The sequence below is a fragment of the Dacryopinax primogenitus genome (genome assembly GCF_000292625.1).
Source record: "Dacryopinax primogenitus strain DJM-731 SS1 chromosome Unknown DACRYscaffold_23, whole genome shotgun sequence".
Classification (NCBI taxonomy): Eukaryota; Fungi; Basidiomycota; class Dacrymycetes; order Dacrymycetales; family Dacrymycetaceae; genus Dacryopinax; species Dacryopinax primogenitus.
Genome location: NW_024467220.1, coordinates 543,356 through 559,397, shown reverse-complemented (window position 1 = coordinate 559,397; position 16,042 = coordinate 543,356). Strand labels below are relative to the sequence as shown.

Genomic DNA, 16,042 nt, shown 5'->3' with positions numbered 1-16,042 from the left:
CGTTGCCCCCCCCCCCCCCATTTGAATGTGGACCCTTTGCAGAGCCACAGATGGTAGAAGCATCCTCGAATTTTAAAACACAAATGTTGAAAACCCACGGATTTGAGCTAAGCTAAACACCGACAGCCACTGTCCGGTCAAGGCCGACCAGAGACCGTGAGGAAACAGCTGGGACCCTTTATCAGCCGACCACCCCCAAGCTGTCCCGTCACGGCCTCCATAGTATTCAAGGGTATACTACTCGTGCTGGCACATAACCGGTCCGCGCACGTCAATCGAACGATAGCCGCAGGAACCCATATATCGTATTAAAGACGCCCGCCCACAAGGCCATGCGTAGCTCAGCTTTGTCGACAGTTTGGCGGCGGGTTCGGTGAAACTTTATAGCACCAGTGATTCGTTCTGAGAAGACGACGCGCAAGAATACAAGGGTGTTGGTCTATTCGGCAAGTGACCCGTAGTTCATGGGGTTTATCACAAGTTGAAATCAGAAGCAGCAGCAGGGAGACAACGATCCGAGAGTGTGTTGTTTTAGTCCTGGATTCACCTTTTGAATTGAACAGTACTATTCACAACATATAGAGCGACGACCACCTATAATTCAGCTGGACGCTCGAAAACCTTTCGACCACTCTCCCATGAAGCCTAAAGTTTGGCGATCTCCCCTGCACGCTGATCCTTCTGATCCTTCTTCTCTAAGACAGGCTTCGCCCGATCTCTCAGGAGCCGTCTAAGGATCTTCCCACTGGGACTCTTTGGTATCGAATCGACGAACTCGATGCCACCATCCAGCCACTTGTACCGCACCTTCTGATCGCTTACCCACTTGGTGAGCTCTTGCTTTACCTTCATTTCCTCTTGTCGGCTGGAAGCAGCGCGTTTGGTCGTTGGTTCGTCCAGTACGACGAACGCGAGAGGGATCTCGCCCTTGTATTCATCCGGAACACCGATCACGCCCGTGTCTTGAACGGAGGGATGCTCTAGCAGGTGCGCTTCCCGTTCCGCAGGCGCGACCTGGAATGCTCGCACTTTGATAAGCTCCTGGACGCGTGTCAGCTTCGTGTTTCGTGCCTGTCTCGGGTACACACCTTGAGCCTATCGATGATAAACACACTTCCGTCGCTCTTCACATATCCCTCGTCGCCCGTGCGGACCCAGCCATCTGGAAGGAATGTCTCTTCGGTCGCCTTCTTGTCATTCGTGTATCCTAATGTGTTCTGCGGACCCTGGACCCAGATCTCGCCTGGCTCGCAGGACTCTGCGGTGGTCCCATCCGCTTTAACGATGCGAACCATTGTATCAGGGAGCAAGTATCCCGCCGAGTCTTCCGGGCATGGTTTATGGAAGTCACCCTGGAAAATCGTTGTCATTCGCACTGACAAGTTCGGAGCGAGGTATTCACCATGCAGACTAGCCCGGTTGTTTCGGTCATCCCATATGCTAATCCAATACGGGCACCGGGCAAGCGAGCTCGCAGTTGCGTCAGAAGAGTGGAAGAGAGAGGCGCTCCTCCTGAGACAACCCAGCGACAATGGGAGAGATCGTACTTCTTACTCGCCGTGTTCTAGGGATATCTCAGCTGACAATCAGGAGTCAAAAGCGACACATACATGTACGTTGACCAACAGTACAATGATGGACGGCACAAGACTGGGAAAGGTACTAAGAACAACATGGATACGAATCAGAAGAATTGCGCACGGAAGGTGGGTAATTAGGCGCGTGACAATCGTCTTCAAACACGGCTCCAAGCTGAACTGAGGAACAACAACGATACCGGCACCACTGTAGCATAAAGTATGAAGCTTGAAAACACCAGGAAATGTGAGCGGCGTCATCGATCCAAGATGTGACTTACGATGGCGACTAGTCCATAAACATGAAAGAAAGGGAGGACTGGACTGGTTATTAGCGTTCGCTGAGTCGTATAAGATTAATGACGCACCACCCAATACTAAATCTCCCGGACGGATCCATCTGTCTTCGTCAGATAGGCCCTTCTCGTTCGCCTTGTAGTGGGCTGTCATCTGCATACTAACGGCGATCACGCTCCGATGTGGTACCGCGATTGCCTTCGGCAGACCGGTCGTCCCGCTCGAACTGCCCAGGAACGCGATCATATCTCCCACGTTTTCACCACGGGGTTCGGTGTAATTCTTCTCCAGTCCCCAGCCTTCGTGAACAAGCTGCTGTACCGTCGGGAAGGTCCCATGTTCAGATCGATGGGGCTCCTCTGGGAGCATAGATATGAAGCAGTCCCCTGACTGAGCCGGCAGAAAGGTCATCTTGCCGTCCTGATTCGTCTACCACCACATTAGAACTCGACTCTTCAACGTGAACAATGCGAGAGGGATTGCGATCGAGAGGTCAAGCATTGGATACAAGGCACATATACTTGGAGCCACCTGTCGGACGAAGACAACGCCAAGTACGAAGAATAACAACCAAAGCTTCCTCCTCCGTTTTGGAGACCCACCCAGACAACAATGCGCCTGGTGACTTGCAAATGGAATTGCAGAATGAAACCTCGTGTGTTATTGTATCATAATCACGTAGATCCTCGCTGATCATCATCGTTTAGGGCTGGCGAAGAGTTTGGTACCATCCAGGCACCCCTGTCATCCGAAGACACGCTGTTGTCGGGCTTAGACCAGCCTGAGGCGCTCTCGTCAGTGTAAGCAACGTGACAGCAAATGGAACACATGTTGACAACTGAGCACTTACAACAGTTCTTCAAGCAGAGGCGGATCGAATGAAGAAGGAAGCGGGTACGAATTCATGATGGAAGGACTTTCCCTTAGAGTATTCGACCCGTCGCTGGGTGAACGCAGAGGAATTGGATCGGAAACTGCGCCATCGGCTGCTGGATATCTAACTGGTATGTCCAGGAGAATCGGGCAGCGTGGAGGGGAGCTCAATACCAGCGGACAGCCTCTAGATTAAGCCGATTTTGTACGATCTGATTGTTGCTGCATGAGCGAGGCTGGTCCGAAGCAGATGTTTTCATGCGCCCAATAGTGGACATCACTCCATTGGCATCGATCGCACCATCTGCTGGTGTTTTCTTCCCCTACGTGTTTCTTCGCTCTTCAAGATCCCCACCGAGTTCGTCCCCGCACGCATTCGAGGCGTTTGCCAGCGACAAATACGGTGCCTACGAAGTGGGGACTGCAATAATTCCTGTGACGTCGTGTACCGGCTCGGCGACGGCCTATCACCAAGTACCTGGAACACGGTATCGTCGCATTGGCACGCTCGCGGACTTGATCCATCCTCATGAAGAGACAAACAACACCCCCATGACACCAGCCTTGGTGCACGACCACGGCTATGCCAAATTTCTTGAAGATCTCCACCAAGCTGCTGAAGAGCGGGATGTTGGACGAATGCCACGGCCAATGGACCTAGCTTATATCATCTACCTGGTTAACTGTTCGGGTGGACATGGCGATGACCAATCGGCTCTCTCAGCATCCGGTATAGAGATCACAAGTGCATTAGTTGCCCCGCGAGATTGTGGAAGCAACGGATCCGAGACAACCAACACTGTTGTAGATGACGACCTGATGCAGATGCTTGCCGAAGGCGTAACCTCGTCACCACCATCTGAGCAACATGGGACGGGTCCGCAGCAGCCCGAACAACACGACACATCTCCAAGTTCGGATTCCGAACTGCGAAGCTCGACAATGGTCACGAGTCGGAATACACACGTCCAGCGGAGAGGGGTCGTCTCTGTTGGCCTGTCCACCAGAAGAATAAAGGGTTCCCGCGGGCGGCCGGGTCAAACAGCACGTGCACTGCAAGAGACAGAACGGTTCATAGCTATCGCCTCTTATCTCCAAAATCTCTTTCCGACCCTCAGCACGAAGTTGGCTGGTAGTGGAGGTGGGCTCGCCGGAGGCGACAGCGCATGGTTGTTCAAAACCAGAACGGAGGCTTTTTTGAACGTTTGCGAAGTTTTGGAAATGCGAGCAGACGATCTCCACATCGGTATTGACCAAGCTACATCGCGCTCAGTTTCGGTGGGTTGCGATGTGGTCGCTGGTTGGTTCGCGTCCTTCCCGAAGGCGAAGTCGCTCAATCGAGCGACGTTGACAAACCATCGCGGCATTCTCAATCGGTGGGGAGCCCTCTGGGCTGATTCCGAAAGCGATTACGAGGTCAATAAGGACATCCTTAACACACCACGTGATCAAATGGTGTATCGTCATCCGCCACGCAAGCCAAGAGGGCCTGAAGGTGTAAAGTTTCTTTCTGTGGAAATATTGGGTCTTATCGGCTATCTCTTTGCACCAGATGAGACTGACAGACGGCGGTTATTACCGTCCGCACTGGAAGAAAATTTCTTTCAAAAGCTATCAAAACGGTTGGCATGGGGAACTGTGGAAAGTGAGATCGCGGTGTATTTTCCTGATTATGCTCCTCGACGTCGGGTTGCTATTTCCAAGACGTAGTTGATTACACAATACAGTCCAAACGTTCGTTTTGACTCTATTAGGACGATACATGTAGAGAGAAGTGGATGCATTCTTTGATGGTTTTGGACGTGATTCAAGGTGGTCGAGCACTGTGATGTGCTGCTGATTGAAAAGAAGTTGGGATGGGGGAAAATGTCACAGTATGTCTTTTTACTGGAATGGGGATCGTCGGGGGATAGAGAGAATCGATGAAATGCCAAAAAAAATAGAATAAAAACATAGAAAGGTCACAAGTTTAGGCTAGATCTCGTGTTCTGCTCTAGATTAACGAAGAAAGCTATCTGGTTTGGTGGATGTGTGTTTCTAATTAACATAATGGAATGATTTGCTCTCAGAAAGACCGAGTTGAACGGAAAACGTACATTGTATGGAGAGTGTATGGAATCTGGTGAGTCTGATTACTTGGCTCGTGACGAAGATGGGAGTCAGAGAATATTAGTGGTGGTTTTCCTCTTGATCTGAGCAAGATGGTCTGGGTTAGGAGAAAATTTCGGTCTGTCAGTTTGATGGGGAGTCGTGCAGAATTATGTATCGAATCGTTTCATTATAGCATAGAGGGAAGTACAAACTGTAAACCGGAAACGGGAAATTGGAAACTGGAAACTAAAAACTAAAAACTAAAAACCGGAAACCGGAAACTGGAAACTGGAAATACGCTGGACATTTTACCCCAGATATGTGAGCGATGTGAAAGGCACTCTTACATGTGGACCATGCACCCGTGTCTTTCGAACTTGCCTTTCCCTCTGAGTTCATGTAATGTTGGCAGTTTGTTTTGAACAGTATTTGAGCCATGGTTAGACAAAGAGAATCGAGGCTGAATGCTGAATACAAAGGGTGTGATCAGAAAGTAACAACGACTGAATCTGTTCCAGTGGGCTGCACATGTACAGTGACAGCTATACGAGAGGCAATTTTACGCGGAACACAAGGGAAGTAACGAAAATATATTACGAAGAGGATCACTATACTGCATTAAACTCATTGCCGCTGCACATGAATAAACCGTGCAGAATGGAATTCACTTCAGTCTGGGTGCGGTCTAACGCCTCAATCAAATCGGATCCGAGTCGAACTGTTAAGCGGGAGAAACAAGTTTGTACACCGAATTGACTGAGTGACATCGGTTTGCAATCCTTGTCTAAATGTCATAGTACCGCGATCGAGAAGAACAATGACAATGATGAGGAGTGCACAAAGAAGTTGTAACAAGAAATGCGCACTTGAATTCTTCGGTCTCCAATAGTATCAAGTCCGGTAACAAACCGAGTGAAATACTGCGTACGGAGGCGGGCGTTTGTACCAAATGGCGTATTCTCAGGGAGGGAGACATCATTAGACAGATTTCTCAGAGGCTGAGTTTCACAAACGGGAGGGGTTGGCGATCCTCGAAGATAACAAATGAGACTATTCTTGAACCGCTTCTGGGAATGACCCCACGAAGATTCGTTGTCCCAAATGAGGTGAGTATCGATGAACAATTTGGGAAGAGTCGTGTCATCTTGCCAGAGACCATAGAGAAACGCTGGAAGATTGCGAGCCGCATGCTTAGCGTAAAACTGGAGAAACTGCTCAAAAGTTGGTCGGGAAGAAGAAGCACTGGAATCACCTGAGCAATGCAGCCACATGCGTTGAAGCCTTCCCCAAAAGCTTTCATTACAGGTGAGCTGAGCACATCATGGCCACCATAGAGGAGGAAATGGCGAAGGTCATGTGCGATGAACGCGTGGGTCAGGCGCATCTCGGAGGGTAAGGGGAGGCTGTCCGCAGGAGAACTGAATACTCCTCCTATTATAGATCAAAAGGGATGAGACAAGAATCTGCTCTTGTGAAGGTACATACATGACCAATAAGATCGAGGATATCGCTCAAAGTCGTCGTATGGTGGGTAATCGCTTGGTTAGATTCTCGCTTGATTGAGTCGTCCAATTCAGTGAGAAGAGCCGCGGCAAGAGGGTCAAAGGTGCGGATGAACTTCACATTGGAAGTGAGAGCGTTTGCACCATTGGATCCAATTTCCGCGTGGGGTGCTAAAATGTGCAGGAGAAGGAATGGTGAAATATCCACGGGTAAGCAACCCCAGTGGGCGATAGATATCGCGACAAGGACCCCCCAAGCTCTGAAGTGATGTAAGTATGCATCGGCAGCCTTAGTATATGGGTGAAAGGCGCGGCTGCCACTTGGTGTTGTCTGAAACAGGCAAGGTTTCTTCTGTGGAAAGACAAGAAGCGCTTTGAGCAAGGCGACTCGACCGGGACCTTCTCCCTCGGATACTAAAGAGCCTCTACGACTAGTGGAATTACGAAAGGTAGAACTGCATAACTATGAGAAGGGAAACCAGACGGATTGGGCAAAAATGGACGCACAACAAATGACGCAAAGCAACGATGATATTCGTCCTGAAGAGGGGAAAGGGGACCGATGATGGAACCGAATGCCGGCGCTGTACGAAGCTTGATTAGGTCGTATTTTGGATGATAAAGTAACAACACACCAATAAATACAGCAAGGCGGTCACAAAATAGATCGCGAGTGTCTTTCCAACCCGCATACAGCTTGATGAGTTGGCGAAGAAGGGGTTGTTGCTGGTCGATATTTTGTACTTTATATCGTCCCAGTGCAGACTGAACTTGGCGACCCGATGAAGGACGTACGAACACAAAAGGAGGGGCATGAGGAGAACTTGACTGGGGCGTCGGATTGGTGGGAAAGGCCAAGCGATTGGCTTTCATTCTTGACAGTATGGTGAGAGTAAACTGCTGTATCGTAGCTTGCGGACTGAGATCGAGATGAAACAGCAAGTTGTGCCGATGAAGGGATTCGAGGAGGCGAATAAAGACATCACCACGCACACCACGATATTGGCATCGACGAGCGTGGACGGGAAAATAGCTGTCTCCAGAAATCTTTGCCGAAAATGAGTTGGAGCGTGACCAAACAAAAAGAAATAAACACACCGGGGCAGGAAGGACAAGCACACTGATAGACAGAGGTGAAGAGGTCGATCGCACTGGGCGTAAAGGATCCAGTCGAGTTGAATGGCGTGATTCGATCCGAGTCTGTTGAGCATGTGCAAGGCGTTCTTCGTTGACGGACAGGCCATCGGTTGCGTCTAAACGCCGAAGAAAGCTACCACCGATTCGAGGTTGGGTCGTATTCCTCAAGATAGCAACAGGGCTAACAGATGGCTCCAGAGGCGCAACAGAACGGGGTGCTCGGAGTTGGGGTGGAATAGACGACGCTGACGGCGAGTGCGCGGGAATGGCAGGACTGGGAAAGTCGAGGGTTGGCACGTTACCGAAGTGAATAGAGTTGAACGCCTCTCCGCGTGTCTCAGGGGGCTGAGAATCAGTAGATTGTTGAAAGTTGGCCGTTGTACCAAAGGTACTGGAGGAAGGGGCCATGAAAAAACTGAGCAGGATCAATTGTTTGAACTGCGGAGTAGGTGTACGGCTGGTGTAGGCTGTACGGAAGTCCGCACGGAAGTCCATTTGACAACCAATTCTCGCATAAGACATCACCCTTCCAGGTCGGAATACGCTGAGAAGAGTCAGGGAATCGGAGAGGAAGAGTGGAAAAAAGCTGCGCACATTGAAGAAGAAGGCACAATCATTCGCGCGGGTCCCGAACCTTGGTGGGTCGGGGGAGGCGGGATTCCAATGGGTTGCGAAGGGGTGATGGCAAACACAGAGAGAATCAACGGATAATGCTCGACCAGAGATACTCTGAAAAAAAAAAAGGTGAGTTGATTAGGAAGAAATCTAGAGTGAAGACCAACGTGATGTGGTTGAAATCGGATACACAACAGGCCGCAGTGCTGACAGTGAAGTGGCAGGTGTGTTGGTAGAGGAGGACCAAATGGGAGGGACATGAAGAGAAGACAACAAGTTAGGTATGGATAGAGATAGGATCATAGATGGTGGACGAAGGAGAGAAGAAAATATATACGTTGTCCTGGAGGGGGGGAAGGCGAAGGGATTCCGGGAAAAATAGAAATGAGAGGCGGAAATATCGGTACACGGTTTCTGTGTCCTTGTTGTGACGCTTGACATTGCTGATGAAAATAAAGACCCCAAAGCCCGAATGGTCAAGAGACGGTGAAAAGACGCAGAAATAACACTCCGACACAACAACGATGATGTTCCGTTGTGCGGGAACGATGAGAGGGATGTTGGAGGGGAATGGGGGGGGAACGGGGGACACAGTGGGATTCGTACATGACCGACAGGGCTCGCATGAAATATGAGGGAAGCGAGTATCACACAGGATACATCCAGGATACAGGTGATGGTAGGGAGAAATCAGTGGAAATTAGGATCATCGAGGGTCTGGCGGGATGAAGCTGGGTTATTGGGGAACGCAAGTGCAGAACAGCTTCCGATGCATTACCCTGAGAAATATGTCCAGGTTGCTTACTCATAGTCCCGCCTTGACAGGTGTTTCTGAATGACATCCAGAGGAGGAACTTGAGAGGGCAATCACGTGATTATATCTCCGATTTCTTCCCTGCTTAACTCCGAGCGGGGTGTGCAGCGTGTCAGGCGCTCACTGACGGTTATTGTCCTCGAATGAAGTGTTCATCCTTACTTATAACACCACTGACATCCGTATACCTCTCTTCTACACCACCATCTATTTACCTTTGACAACTTGGAAGGAACGACGCCCGACATGGGCAGCAAGTCCCTTCTGCGGTATGATGCTCCCTGTCTGTCCTTTCCCATCCCTCTCATCTCCAGCTAACCACCGCACAAACAGGGCCAATCTTCACTCTAGACTGGTGCAACTCCTCTGGCGCTTACCCTTCTACAAAGGCCTCCCAGACTCACAGACTCGCTCTCGGCTCCTTCCTCGAAAGCTCACACAATGCTCTCCAAATCATCGGCGCAGCCAGTGACACGCTCGACGACTACTACCCGCCTTCCTCTTCCTCAGAGTACTTCCAGCAACAGGACTTTGTCCTCCTCGCAGAGACGCAGCATGGATATCCAGCGACGAAGCTGCTCTGGGAACCGGCAGGGGCGAACGGGCATGCGTGGAAGTTCAAGCCGAGGTTAGAGGCGGAGCTCCTTGCTACCAGTGGCGAGGTTCTCAAGATCTGGGAATATGATGCTCAGGGAGGGGGGAGAAGGCCTGCAGCGGGGTACGTCGGTCGTGGGGCTTCAGGTGTCCCCGGGAGCCTGAGGGAGGTGCAGAAGTGCTCTAGCGTGCGTATGACTTCCTCCAGCCTGACTCCGCACCCAGGCTGACCGCATTCCAGGCTAAAGGAAACAACGTCCCCGCGCCCCTTACAAGCTTTGCGTGGAACGCCATTTCCCCCTCGCTGATTGTCACCTCGTCAATAGACACGACCTGCACCGTCTGGGACATCACATCCAACAGTGCGATCACGCAGCTGATAGCGCACGACAAAGACGTGTACGACGTTGCCTGGCTCCCGCATTCCACGGACAGCTTTGTGAGCGTCGGTGCTGACGGTAGTCTCCGGGCGTTCGACCTCCGGAGTTTGGAACACAGTACGATCCTGTACGAGTCACCGCCCCGCGAGCAATCTCGAGGATCGGACGAGATGGTAGTCACACCCGCTACGCTGACCGGGGCGAGCTCAGGCCGGTCTGCGCCGCCGTTAGCGAGGGTTCAGTTCTCTCCTACGGATAGCAACTATATCGCTATGTTCCATCTGGAGAGTAATAAGGTTACCATCATCGATATGCGTACTCCTGGCCGGCCGTTGGCGGAACTGGTCGCCCATGGGGGGAACGTGAACGCGATCGGGTGGGGGCAGTGTGAGGCTATGATCGCCAGTGCTGGTCCGTCCTCCGCCAATCCCAATCTAATCATGTTTATGCTTACTGACATGCTGGTAGGGGACGACCACCAGCTCCTCCTCTGGGACCTCTCATCCAGCGTCATGTCCCCACACCGTGTCGCCCCTACAGACATAACCAATCTTCCCCCTCCCGGAGAAGTGCGCGACCCCGTACTAGCGTACACTGCTCCGGGGGAGATCAACAGCCTGGCGTGGAGCTACCCAATGGTAGGCGGTGTGTGGGGCCAGACGCCCGTCGAGTGGGTCGCTGTTACGGAAGGGAGGAGTGTGAGGGCGCTCAGGGTATGATTGACTGGGAGAGGTGTGGGATTAGCTGTACGAATGATATCTTTTGTTGATTTGTATTTGGACGTCCGACAGTTTCAGGATCACGTGCCTGGTATATTCCGATCGACGCATGTTCTCTCATGTGCATCATACTTCTGCACGATGCCTTACAACCAATTTCAGTCCGGGGAGTTTGACAGGCAGTCGCAGGTAAAACTGGTAGTTGCCGAGGCCATTCGCATTATTTGCCTTCCAGCCTGTCACTCTCAAGGCAGCATCGCCCTTTCCCCCTTCTTACTTCTCGCAACAAGATGAATAAGAGGTACCTCCAGAACGAAGAGTCCAAAGCAGAGAACACGTGTGGAACGGTGTTAGACGCCTCCCGAGTAAAATGGTGCTCTCATAACAATTTAACGACACTTGGTGCAGAATTCGGAAATCGACTGATGCTATGTGAGAGATTGGAAGAGCATACATTGCATATCCAGTTTTGTGTATACATGCGTCAACCTAGTACCCATAAAGTACCAAACCATCCCCCACACGTACCCACTCCCAGCTCATGACGAAACGACGGTCCATGCGCGGATGGCGTTGTCCGTGAAGCCGCCGAAGAGGGTTTGGCCATCAGCAGACCAGGCAAGGGAGACACATTCCGGGTCGCAGCTGTTCTTGCCAACCTGGACAAACTCGGGCTTGAGCTCGTCCACAATGGACTTGCTCTCCAAATCGAAGATCTTCACACAGGAAGCGGTGGCAGCGCACAGCCAGTAACGGTTGGGGGAGAAGACGAGTGCGTTGACGATGTCGCCGGCTTCGAGCGAGTAGAGGTGCTTCCCATCGTTCAGGTCCCAGAGCATGGTGATGCCGTCCTTGCCACCGGAAGCAGCGAGGGAGCCATCGGGTGAGACAGACACGGCGTTGATATAACCAGTGTGGCCGTAGTGGTTTGTCTTCAGCTTGCACTTGGAGAGCTCCCAGACCTGGAGATATCATAATCAGTTCATTTTCGACACTTCGAACAAGTAGAGCGTGATCAGAGATCTTGGTGGAAAGGTAGTCTCATAGAGCCGGAGCTCTCTGAAGTAGCAAATATAGAAGAAAAGTTGCATCATCTCAAGAAACATGCGCGATACACACCTTGACAACCTTGTCCCAGCCGCAGGATACGATGACGGGGTTCATCGCATTGGGGGAGAAGCGGACGCAGGAAACCCTGATAATCGATTAATTTCGGACATATTACTCCTTCCATGACGAGACGCACCACTCGGAATGGCCCTCCTCCTTGATATCAAACTTGCACTCGCCCAGCGTGTTCCACAGCTTGATTGTCTTGTCGCGCGAGCCAGAGACAATTTGGCGGTTATCCGCTGAGAAAGAAACGGACAGAACATCGGCAGTGTGGCCAACAAATCTCCGGGTGGTCAAGCCGGTGTTGAGGTCCCATAGACGGAGGGTGTGGTCCCAGGAGGCGGAGAGGGCGAACTGACCGTCGGAGGAGACGACGATGTCCGAGACGAAGTGGTTGTGACCTGTCAAGATCTTCTTGGGGTAACCGTACTGGTCTTGCTCCCGGGTGAGTTGCCAGACGATGATTGTCTTATCTAGATGAAATGGAGCGTCAGCCGATGATATCTCCGAGCTCGTGGTGGACGTTCGCACCCCGAGATGCAGAGACGATCATGTCCGGGTTCTCCGACGAGGTCGCGATGGCGGTGACCCAACCCTTGTGGCCAGTGAGAGAGCCAAGGAAACGCAGAGACTCGGTCATTTCGGAGGTACGGGAAGGAGGGAGAGCAAGGTAAATATACGACGTTGAGTCCACTCGGGCGACGACGACGAGGAGCAACGCAACCAAACTTGGAATGAGAACGGAAGCAGAACTTAGGGACACCCTGAAGTACTGTACAGCAGCCACATCACTTGCTTCTCGCGCGCTTATCTCCGCATTACTGTCAACGGGCGCTAATTCTCGAGCTTGAGCACGAGCGTGACTTCAATCTCTTCAAAACGACGAAAAACTGGAATCCGATTGTCTTTCGATGTTCTCCCTTATCTGGACGACTTTGTGTCTCATTGAATGCCACACTCTTTATGTCTTCTCCTGCTCCTCACAAAGAAACCTCAAAGACGTGGTTGTACATTGCTCTACCCTCTATGAAATCTATCATCACAATTTGGCCCTAGTCTTCCCAGCCTCCCCTCGTTTCCTAACAACTTCCTCCGCCTGATCCCTCAGCAGCCTCCTCAATATCTTCCCACTAGGATTCTTCGGCACGGCCTGGACGAACTCCACTCCGCCGTCGAGATGCTTATACCTCACCTTGTTGTCCGCAACCCATTTCCTGAGCTCTTGGCGAATGGTCTCCGCCTCCTTCGGGTCTTGTGCGCGCTTGGAAACAGAGTGTTCGAGCACGACGAACCCGAGCGGCATCTCGCCTTTGTACTCGTCTGCGATGCCTACTACGCCCGCGTCCTGCACGTAGGGGTGGACGATCAGGTGTCCCTCCAATTCCGCAGGAGCGACTTGGAACCCGTTCACTTTGAGGATTTCCTATTTACCTGTCAGCTCCTTCTCAATCCGTTGCATACGAGCGCACCTTAAGCCGATCAACGACGAACAAGTTCCCCTCTTTGGTCATAAGCGCCTCGTCACCCGTGCGGACCCACCCTTCAGGCAGGAACGTCTCTTCTGTGGCTTTCTTATTGTTCGCATAGCAGAGCGCCATTTGCGGGCCTCGGACCCACAGTTCCCCGGGCTCGTTGTAGTTCGCTATGGAGCCGTCTTCTTTCACGATCCGGGCAATCGTGTCCGGGATGAGAACGCCCGCGGAACCGTTGACGGATTCCTGCTGGAAGAGGAACTGCAATTGGAATGAGCGGGACTGGACGGACTCAGTATACGGAGGAGGGCGACACCGCACCTTGGACACGATCGTGCACGTTTCTGTCATCCCGTACCCCTGTCCCATACGCATGCGCGGGAACATCCCCTTGAACTTCTCTGTTACTTCCTTCGAGAGCGGTGCCGCCCCGACCATGGCAAACCTGACATGGCTCAGGTCGTACTGCTTCGTGATCGGGTTCTGTGAGAAGCGTCAGCTGGGACTGCTTGATGCCGGACAGGGGAGAGTCCCTACGTTGACTAGCATGACGACTTGCGGAGGGACGATGTACAAATGGGTTATGTGATGGCGGACGATAGATTCGAGCATGTTCTTGAAGTTAAACTTGGGGCACACGACGAGCGTCATCCCACAGAACAACACAAAGTGCAGCTGCCAACCCGTCAGCTCACGTCCGCGCACAAGATGGACCTCAGGAGAACGCACATTCATCACCAGGCCGTATATGTGGTACATAGGCAGGACGCCCATGCACGCATCTCCTGGAAGGGCGAACCTGTCGTCTCCTCGGAGCCCACGCTCCGTTAACCGCTCGTGCATCGCGACCTGCAGCACGTTCGCGATCAAGTTCCGATGTGCGATAGCGATCGCTTTGGGAAGCCCGGTGGTTCCGGAGGAGAAAGAAAGGAAGGCGATGTTATCCCCTACATCTGGCCCTCGGAGCTCGGTGTAGTTCTGTACCAAGTCCCAGCCACGATCGACGAGGGATTGAACGGTCGCGAACTCCCCTTGATCTGGTTGGACAGAGGCTGGGAAACAACCGGCGGGAGTACGGGCCGGGGAGACGGGGGAGAAGACGATGATGTTCGAGGGGGGGAAGAGGTTGGCCGAGCTGGCTGCCTTTAGAGCAGTGGAGAGGGAGGCGGACGAGGTGAAGAGCAGCTTGGATGAGGTTGCTTCAAGCTGGTATTCCAGTTCCGAATGGGTATACGAGGGGTTAGCGCATCTGAGTGTGTCAGTAGAGCAGTACGAAGTGGTAAACGGAAGGCGCACGAGACGATCGCCCCCAGTCTGTGGAGTGCCCATATAACCATCGGGTAATCGACATCATTGGCGCTATACAAGCACGCTACGTCCCCTTTGCCCACCCCCCAGCGCTCCTTGATAGCCCTAGCAAGCCTCTCGACCCTCTCCCGGATTTCTTCGATCCCGAACGCTCGCCCAGATACGTCGTCGACAAGCCATTTGGAACCGGGGAGTCGGGAGGGACGCAGCGGGTGAGTATCGCTGTCGAGGATGAATTGGGGGATGGTGATGTCCCGCGGGAAGGGGTAGGGGACTGTATGATGTGGGTGAAAGTCGGGCATCCTCTCTTTGCTCCGAGTAATTTACTCTTGATGTCTAGGTGCGATGGTCCGAGTCTAAGATGAAGATCGTCTCCCGTACGTACGTCTAAAGTTGCCAGCTCTCTACGGACTGAGAAAGAGAACGAAAGGGAATGAATTAATCACCCTGCTATTCACCTCCTGCCTAACAAAAGCGGACAACCGGGTGGAGACTTCGCTGGAGGTGGACGGTCACGTAACACATACATGAAATAGCGAATGCGGGGTTGCGGGGCACCGGCCACGGACAACACATCCGATCGGTGTTCTGATCGGCCAGCACGGCCCGAATACCCTCGTTTTGAAGGGTCCGGCGAATATCGGTAGATAGCCCTTGACCAAACCAGTAGGGTCCGTCACTGGTTTTTGTTCCTAATGGTTATACTCTGCCTGACTGTCTGATATTAGCAAGATCCAAGTCATTTGCTACCATGCCTTGCACCCTCCGATGATAAGTTGACAATCATTAATAACCAACATGTAATTACGGCTAACAACATTATCTTATAGGAGGGTGTCTTCCAACAATGTCAGGAGATCTATCGCTCTCCCTTGCTCCTTTTGCTCATGTCTTCTCCACTCAATAGTTGGGAGAGCTCACTGTCTGGCCCATCTCTTTCCCAGCTCAATGGTTGGGAGGGCTCTTGCTCCCATCCGTCCTCGTCCCTTCCCAACTCAACAGTTGGCGAGCCTCCCCTCCGTCCTCGTCTCTTCCCAACTCAACAGTTGGGCGAGCCTCCCTCCGACCTCGTCTCAAGACGTGTTTCCTCTTTCGATTCGTTAAACCCAGCAACGCGAGGTTAAGAGCCTGAGACAAGATGTAGAAGAGAAAAACATAGCCCGCGACGTGTCAAAGGACTACGGCACAAACTCCGTAAATTTCCACGCCTGTGCACCGAGAGCTGGACGATCCTCTATTTCAATGCCCATCTCGCATGCAAATATCACTAAATTGAAACCGAGGCTATCTCAGAGCTTGGCGAGCACGACCATTCCCTTTTTCCTCGCTTGTACAATCTCCTTCGCCTGATCGCGCAACAAGCGGCGCTACGACGCGCAACCACATGAGCGCCTATTCGTGAATCACCAAGAACCAGAACGTACCAAGATTTTTCCACTCGGGTTCTTCGGTATAGCGTCGACGAATACCACGCCCCCCTCCAACCACTTATACCTCACCTTCTGGTCTCTGACCCATTTCTTGATCTCTTCACTTGCGTTCCCCCTCCC

At 52.1% G+C, this 16,042-nt stretch overlaps 7 protein-coding genes across 7 annotated transcripts; 2 read left to right on the top strand and 5 right to left on the bottom strand.

Moving 5' to 3' along the window:
• Positions 1 to 645: 645 nt before the first annotated feature.
• DACRYDRAFT_18800 (acetyl-CoA synthetase-like protein) lies at positions 646 to 2,285 on the bottom strand (the record flags this gene model as incomplete). Its single annotated transcript, XM_040771392.1, has 7 exons — positions 646 to 1,041; positions 1,089 to 1,352; positions 1,403 to 1,564; positions 1,611 to 1,662; positions 1,702 to 1,805; positions 1,859 to 1,896; positions 1,946 to 2,285. The coding sequence occupies 7 exons, from the start codon at positions 2,283 to 2,285 to the stop codon at positions 646 to 648; spliced, it is 1,356 nt and encodes a 451-aa protein (XP_040624333.1).
• A 221-nt stretch (positions 2,286 to 2,506) lies between these two features.
• DACRYDRAFT_18799 (uncharacterized protein) lies at positions 2,507 to 4,457 on the top strand (the record flags this gene model as incomplete). Its single annotated transcript, XM_040771391.1, has 4 exons — positions 2,507 to 2,529; positions 2,582 to 2,674; positions 2,730 to 2,878; positions 3,019 to 4,457. The coding sequence occupies 4 exons, from the start codon at positions 2,507 to 2,509 to the stop codon at positions 4,455 to 4,457; spliced, it is 1,704 nt and encodes a 567-aa protein (XP_040624332.1).
• A 964-nt stretch (positions 4,458 to 5,421) lies between these two features.
• DACRYDRAFT_25179 (uncharacterized protein) lies at positions 5,422 to 6,358 on the bottom strand. The gene is made up of 4 exons (XM_040774047.1): positions 6,324 to 6,358; positions 6,082 to 6,269; positions 5,705 to 6,049; positions 5,422 to 5,622 (listed from the first exon to the last, which is right to left on the bottom strand). Exons 2-4 carry the CDS (start codon positions 6,220 to 6,222, stop codon positions 5,560 to 5,562), a joined length of 549 nt encoding a protein of 182 aa, XP_040624331.1. The 5' UTR covers positions 6,223 to 6,269; positions 6,324 to 6,358; the 3' UTR covers positions 5,422 to 5,559.
• Positions 6,359 to 6,780: 422 nt separating this feature from the next.
• On the bottom strand, positions 6,781 to 7,989 carry DACRYDRAFT_119524 (uncharacterized protein; the record flags this gene model as incomplete). Its single annotated transcript, XM_040770809.1, has 4 exons — positions 7,439 to 7,989; positions 6,976 to 7,387; positions 6,848 to 6,924; positions 6,781 to 6,795 (listed from the first exon to the last, which is right to left on the bottom strand). Exons 1-4 carry the CDS (start codon positions 7,970 to 7,972, stop codon positions 6,781 to 6,783), a joined length of 1,038 nt encoding a protein of 345 aa, XP_040624330.1. The 5' UTR covers positions 7,973 to 7,989.
• Positions 7,990 to 9,152: 1,163 nt separating this feature from the next.
• On the top strand, positions 9,153 to 10,652 carry DACRYDRAFT_119523 (WD40 repeat-like protein; the record flags this gene model as incomplete). The annotated part of the gene is made up of 4 exons (XM_040770808.1): positions 9,153 to 9,189; positions 9,240 to 9,688; positions 9,742 to 10,291; positions 10,349 to 10,652. 4 exons carry the CDS (start codon positions 9,153 to 9,155, stop codon positions 10,597 to 10,599), a joined length of 1,287 nt encoding a protein of 428 aa, XP_040624329.1. The 3' UTR covers positions 10,600 to 10,652.
• Positions 10,653 to 10,973: 321 nt separating this feature from the next.
• On the bottom strand, positions 10,974 to 12,412 carry DACRYDRAFT_25177 (guanine nucleotide binding protein beta subunit). Its single transcript, XM_040774046.1, has 4 exons — positions 12,244 to 12,412; positions 11,846 to 12,185; positions 11,719 to 11,794; positions 10,974 to 11,561 (listed from the first exon to the last, which is right to left on the bottom strand). Exons 1-4 carry the CDS (start codon positions 12,350 to 12,352, stop codon positions 11,139 to 11,141), a joined length of 948 nt encoding a protein of 315 aa, XP_040624328.1. The 5' UTR covers positions 12,353 to 12,412; the 3' UTR covers positions 10,974 to 11,138.
• A 339-nt stretch (positions 12,413 to 12,751) lies between these two features.
• Positions 12,752 to 14,794, bottom strand: DACRYDRAFT_59096 (phenylacetyl-CoA ligase; the record flags this gene model as incomplete). The annotated part of the gene is made up of 6 exons (XM_040775538.1): positions 12,752 to 13,135; positions 13,182 to 13,667; positions 13,728 to 13,859; positions 13,914 to 14,215; positions 14,249 to 14,433; positions 14,481 to 14,794. The coding sequence occupies 6 exons, from the start codon at positions 14,792 to 14,794 to the stop codon at positions 12,752 to 12,754; spliced, it is 1,803 nt and encodes a 600-aa protein (XP_040624327.1).
• Positions 14,795 to 16,042: the final 1,248 nt, after the last annotated feature.

Coding starts and splice junctions, on each gene's coding strand:
- DACRYDRAFT_25177 (XM_040774046.1), bottom strand. CDS start 12,352: ATGACCGAGTCTCTGCGTTTCCTTGGCTCTCTCACTGGCCACAAGGGT. Junction 12,186..12,243: donor GATCGTCTCTGCATCTCGGG/GTGCGAACGTCC, acceptor CATTTCATCTAG/ATAAGACAATCATCGTCTGG. Junction 11,562..11,718: donor GCTGGGACAAGGTTGTCAAG/GTGTGTATCGCG, acceptor TGATATCTCCAG/GTCTGGGAGCTCTCCAAGTG.
- DACRYDRAFT_25179 (XM_040774047.1), bottom strand. CDS start 6,222: ATGCGCCTGACCCACGCGTTCATCGCACATGACCTTCGCCATTTCCTC. Junction 6,050..6,081: donor GCATTGCTCAGGTGATTCCA/GTGCTTCTTCTT, acceptor ACTTTTGAGCAG/TTTCTCCAGTTTTACGCTAA. Junction 5,623..5,704: donor TTGGAGACCGAAGAATTCAA/GTGCGCATTTCT, acceptor TATGACATTTAG/ACAAGGATTGCAAACCGATG.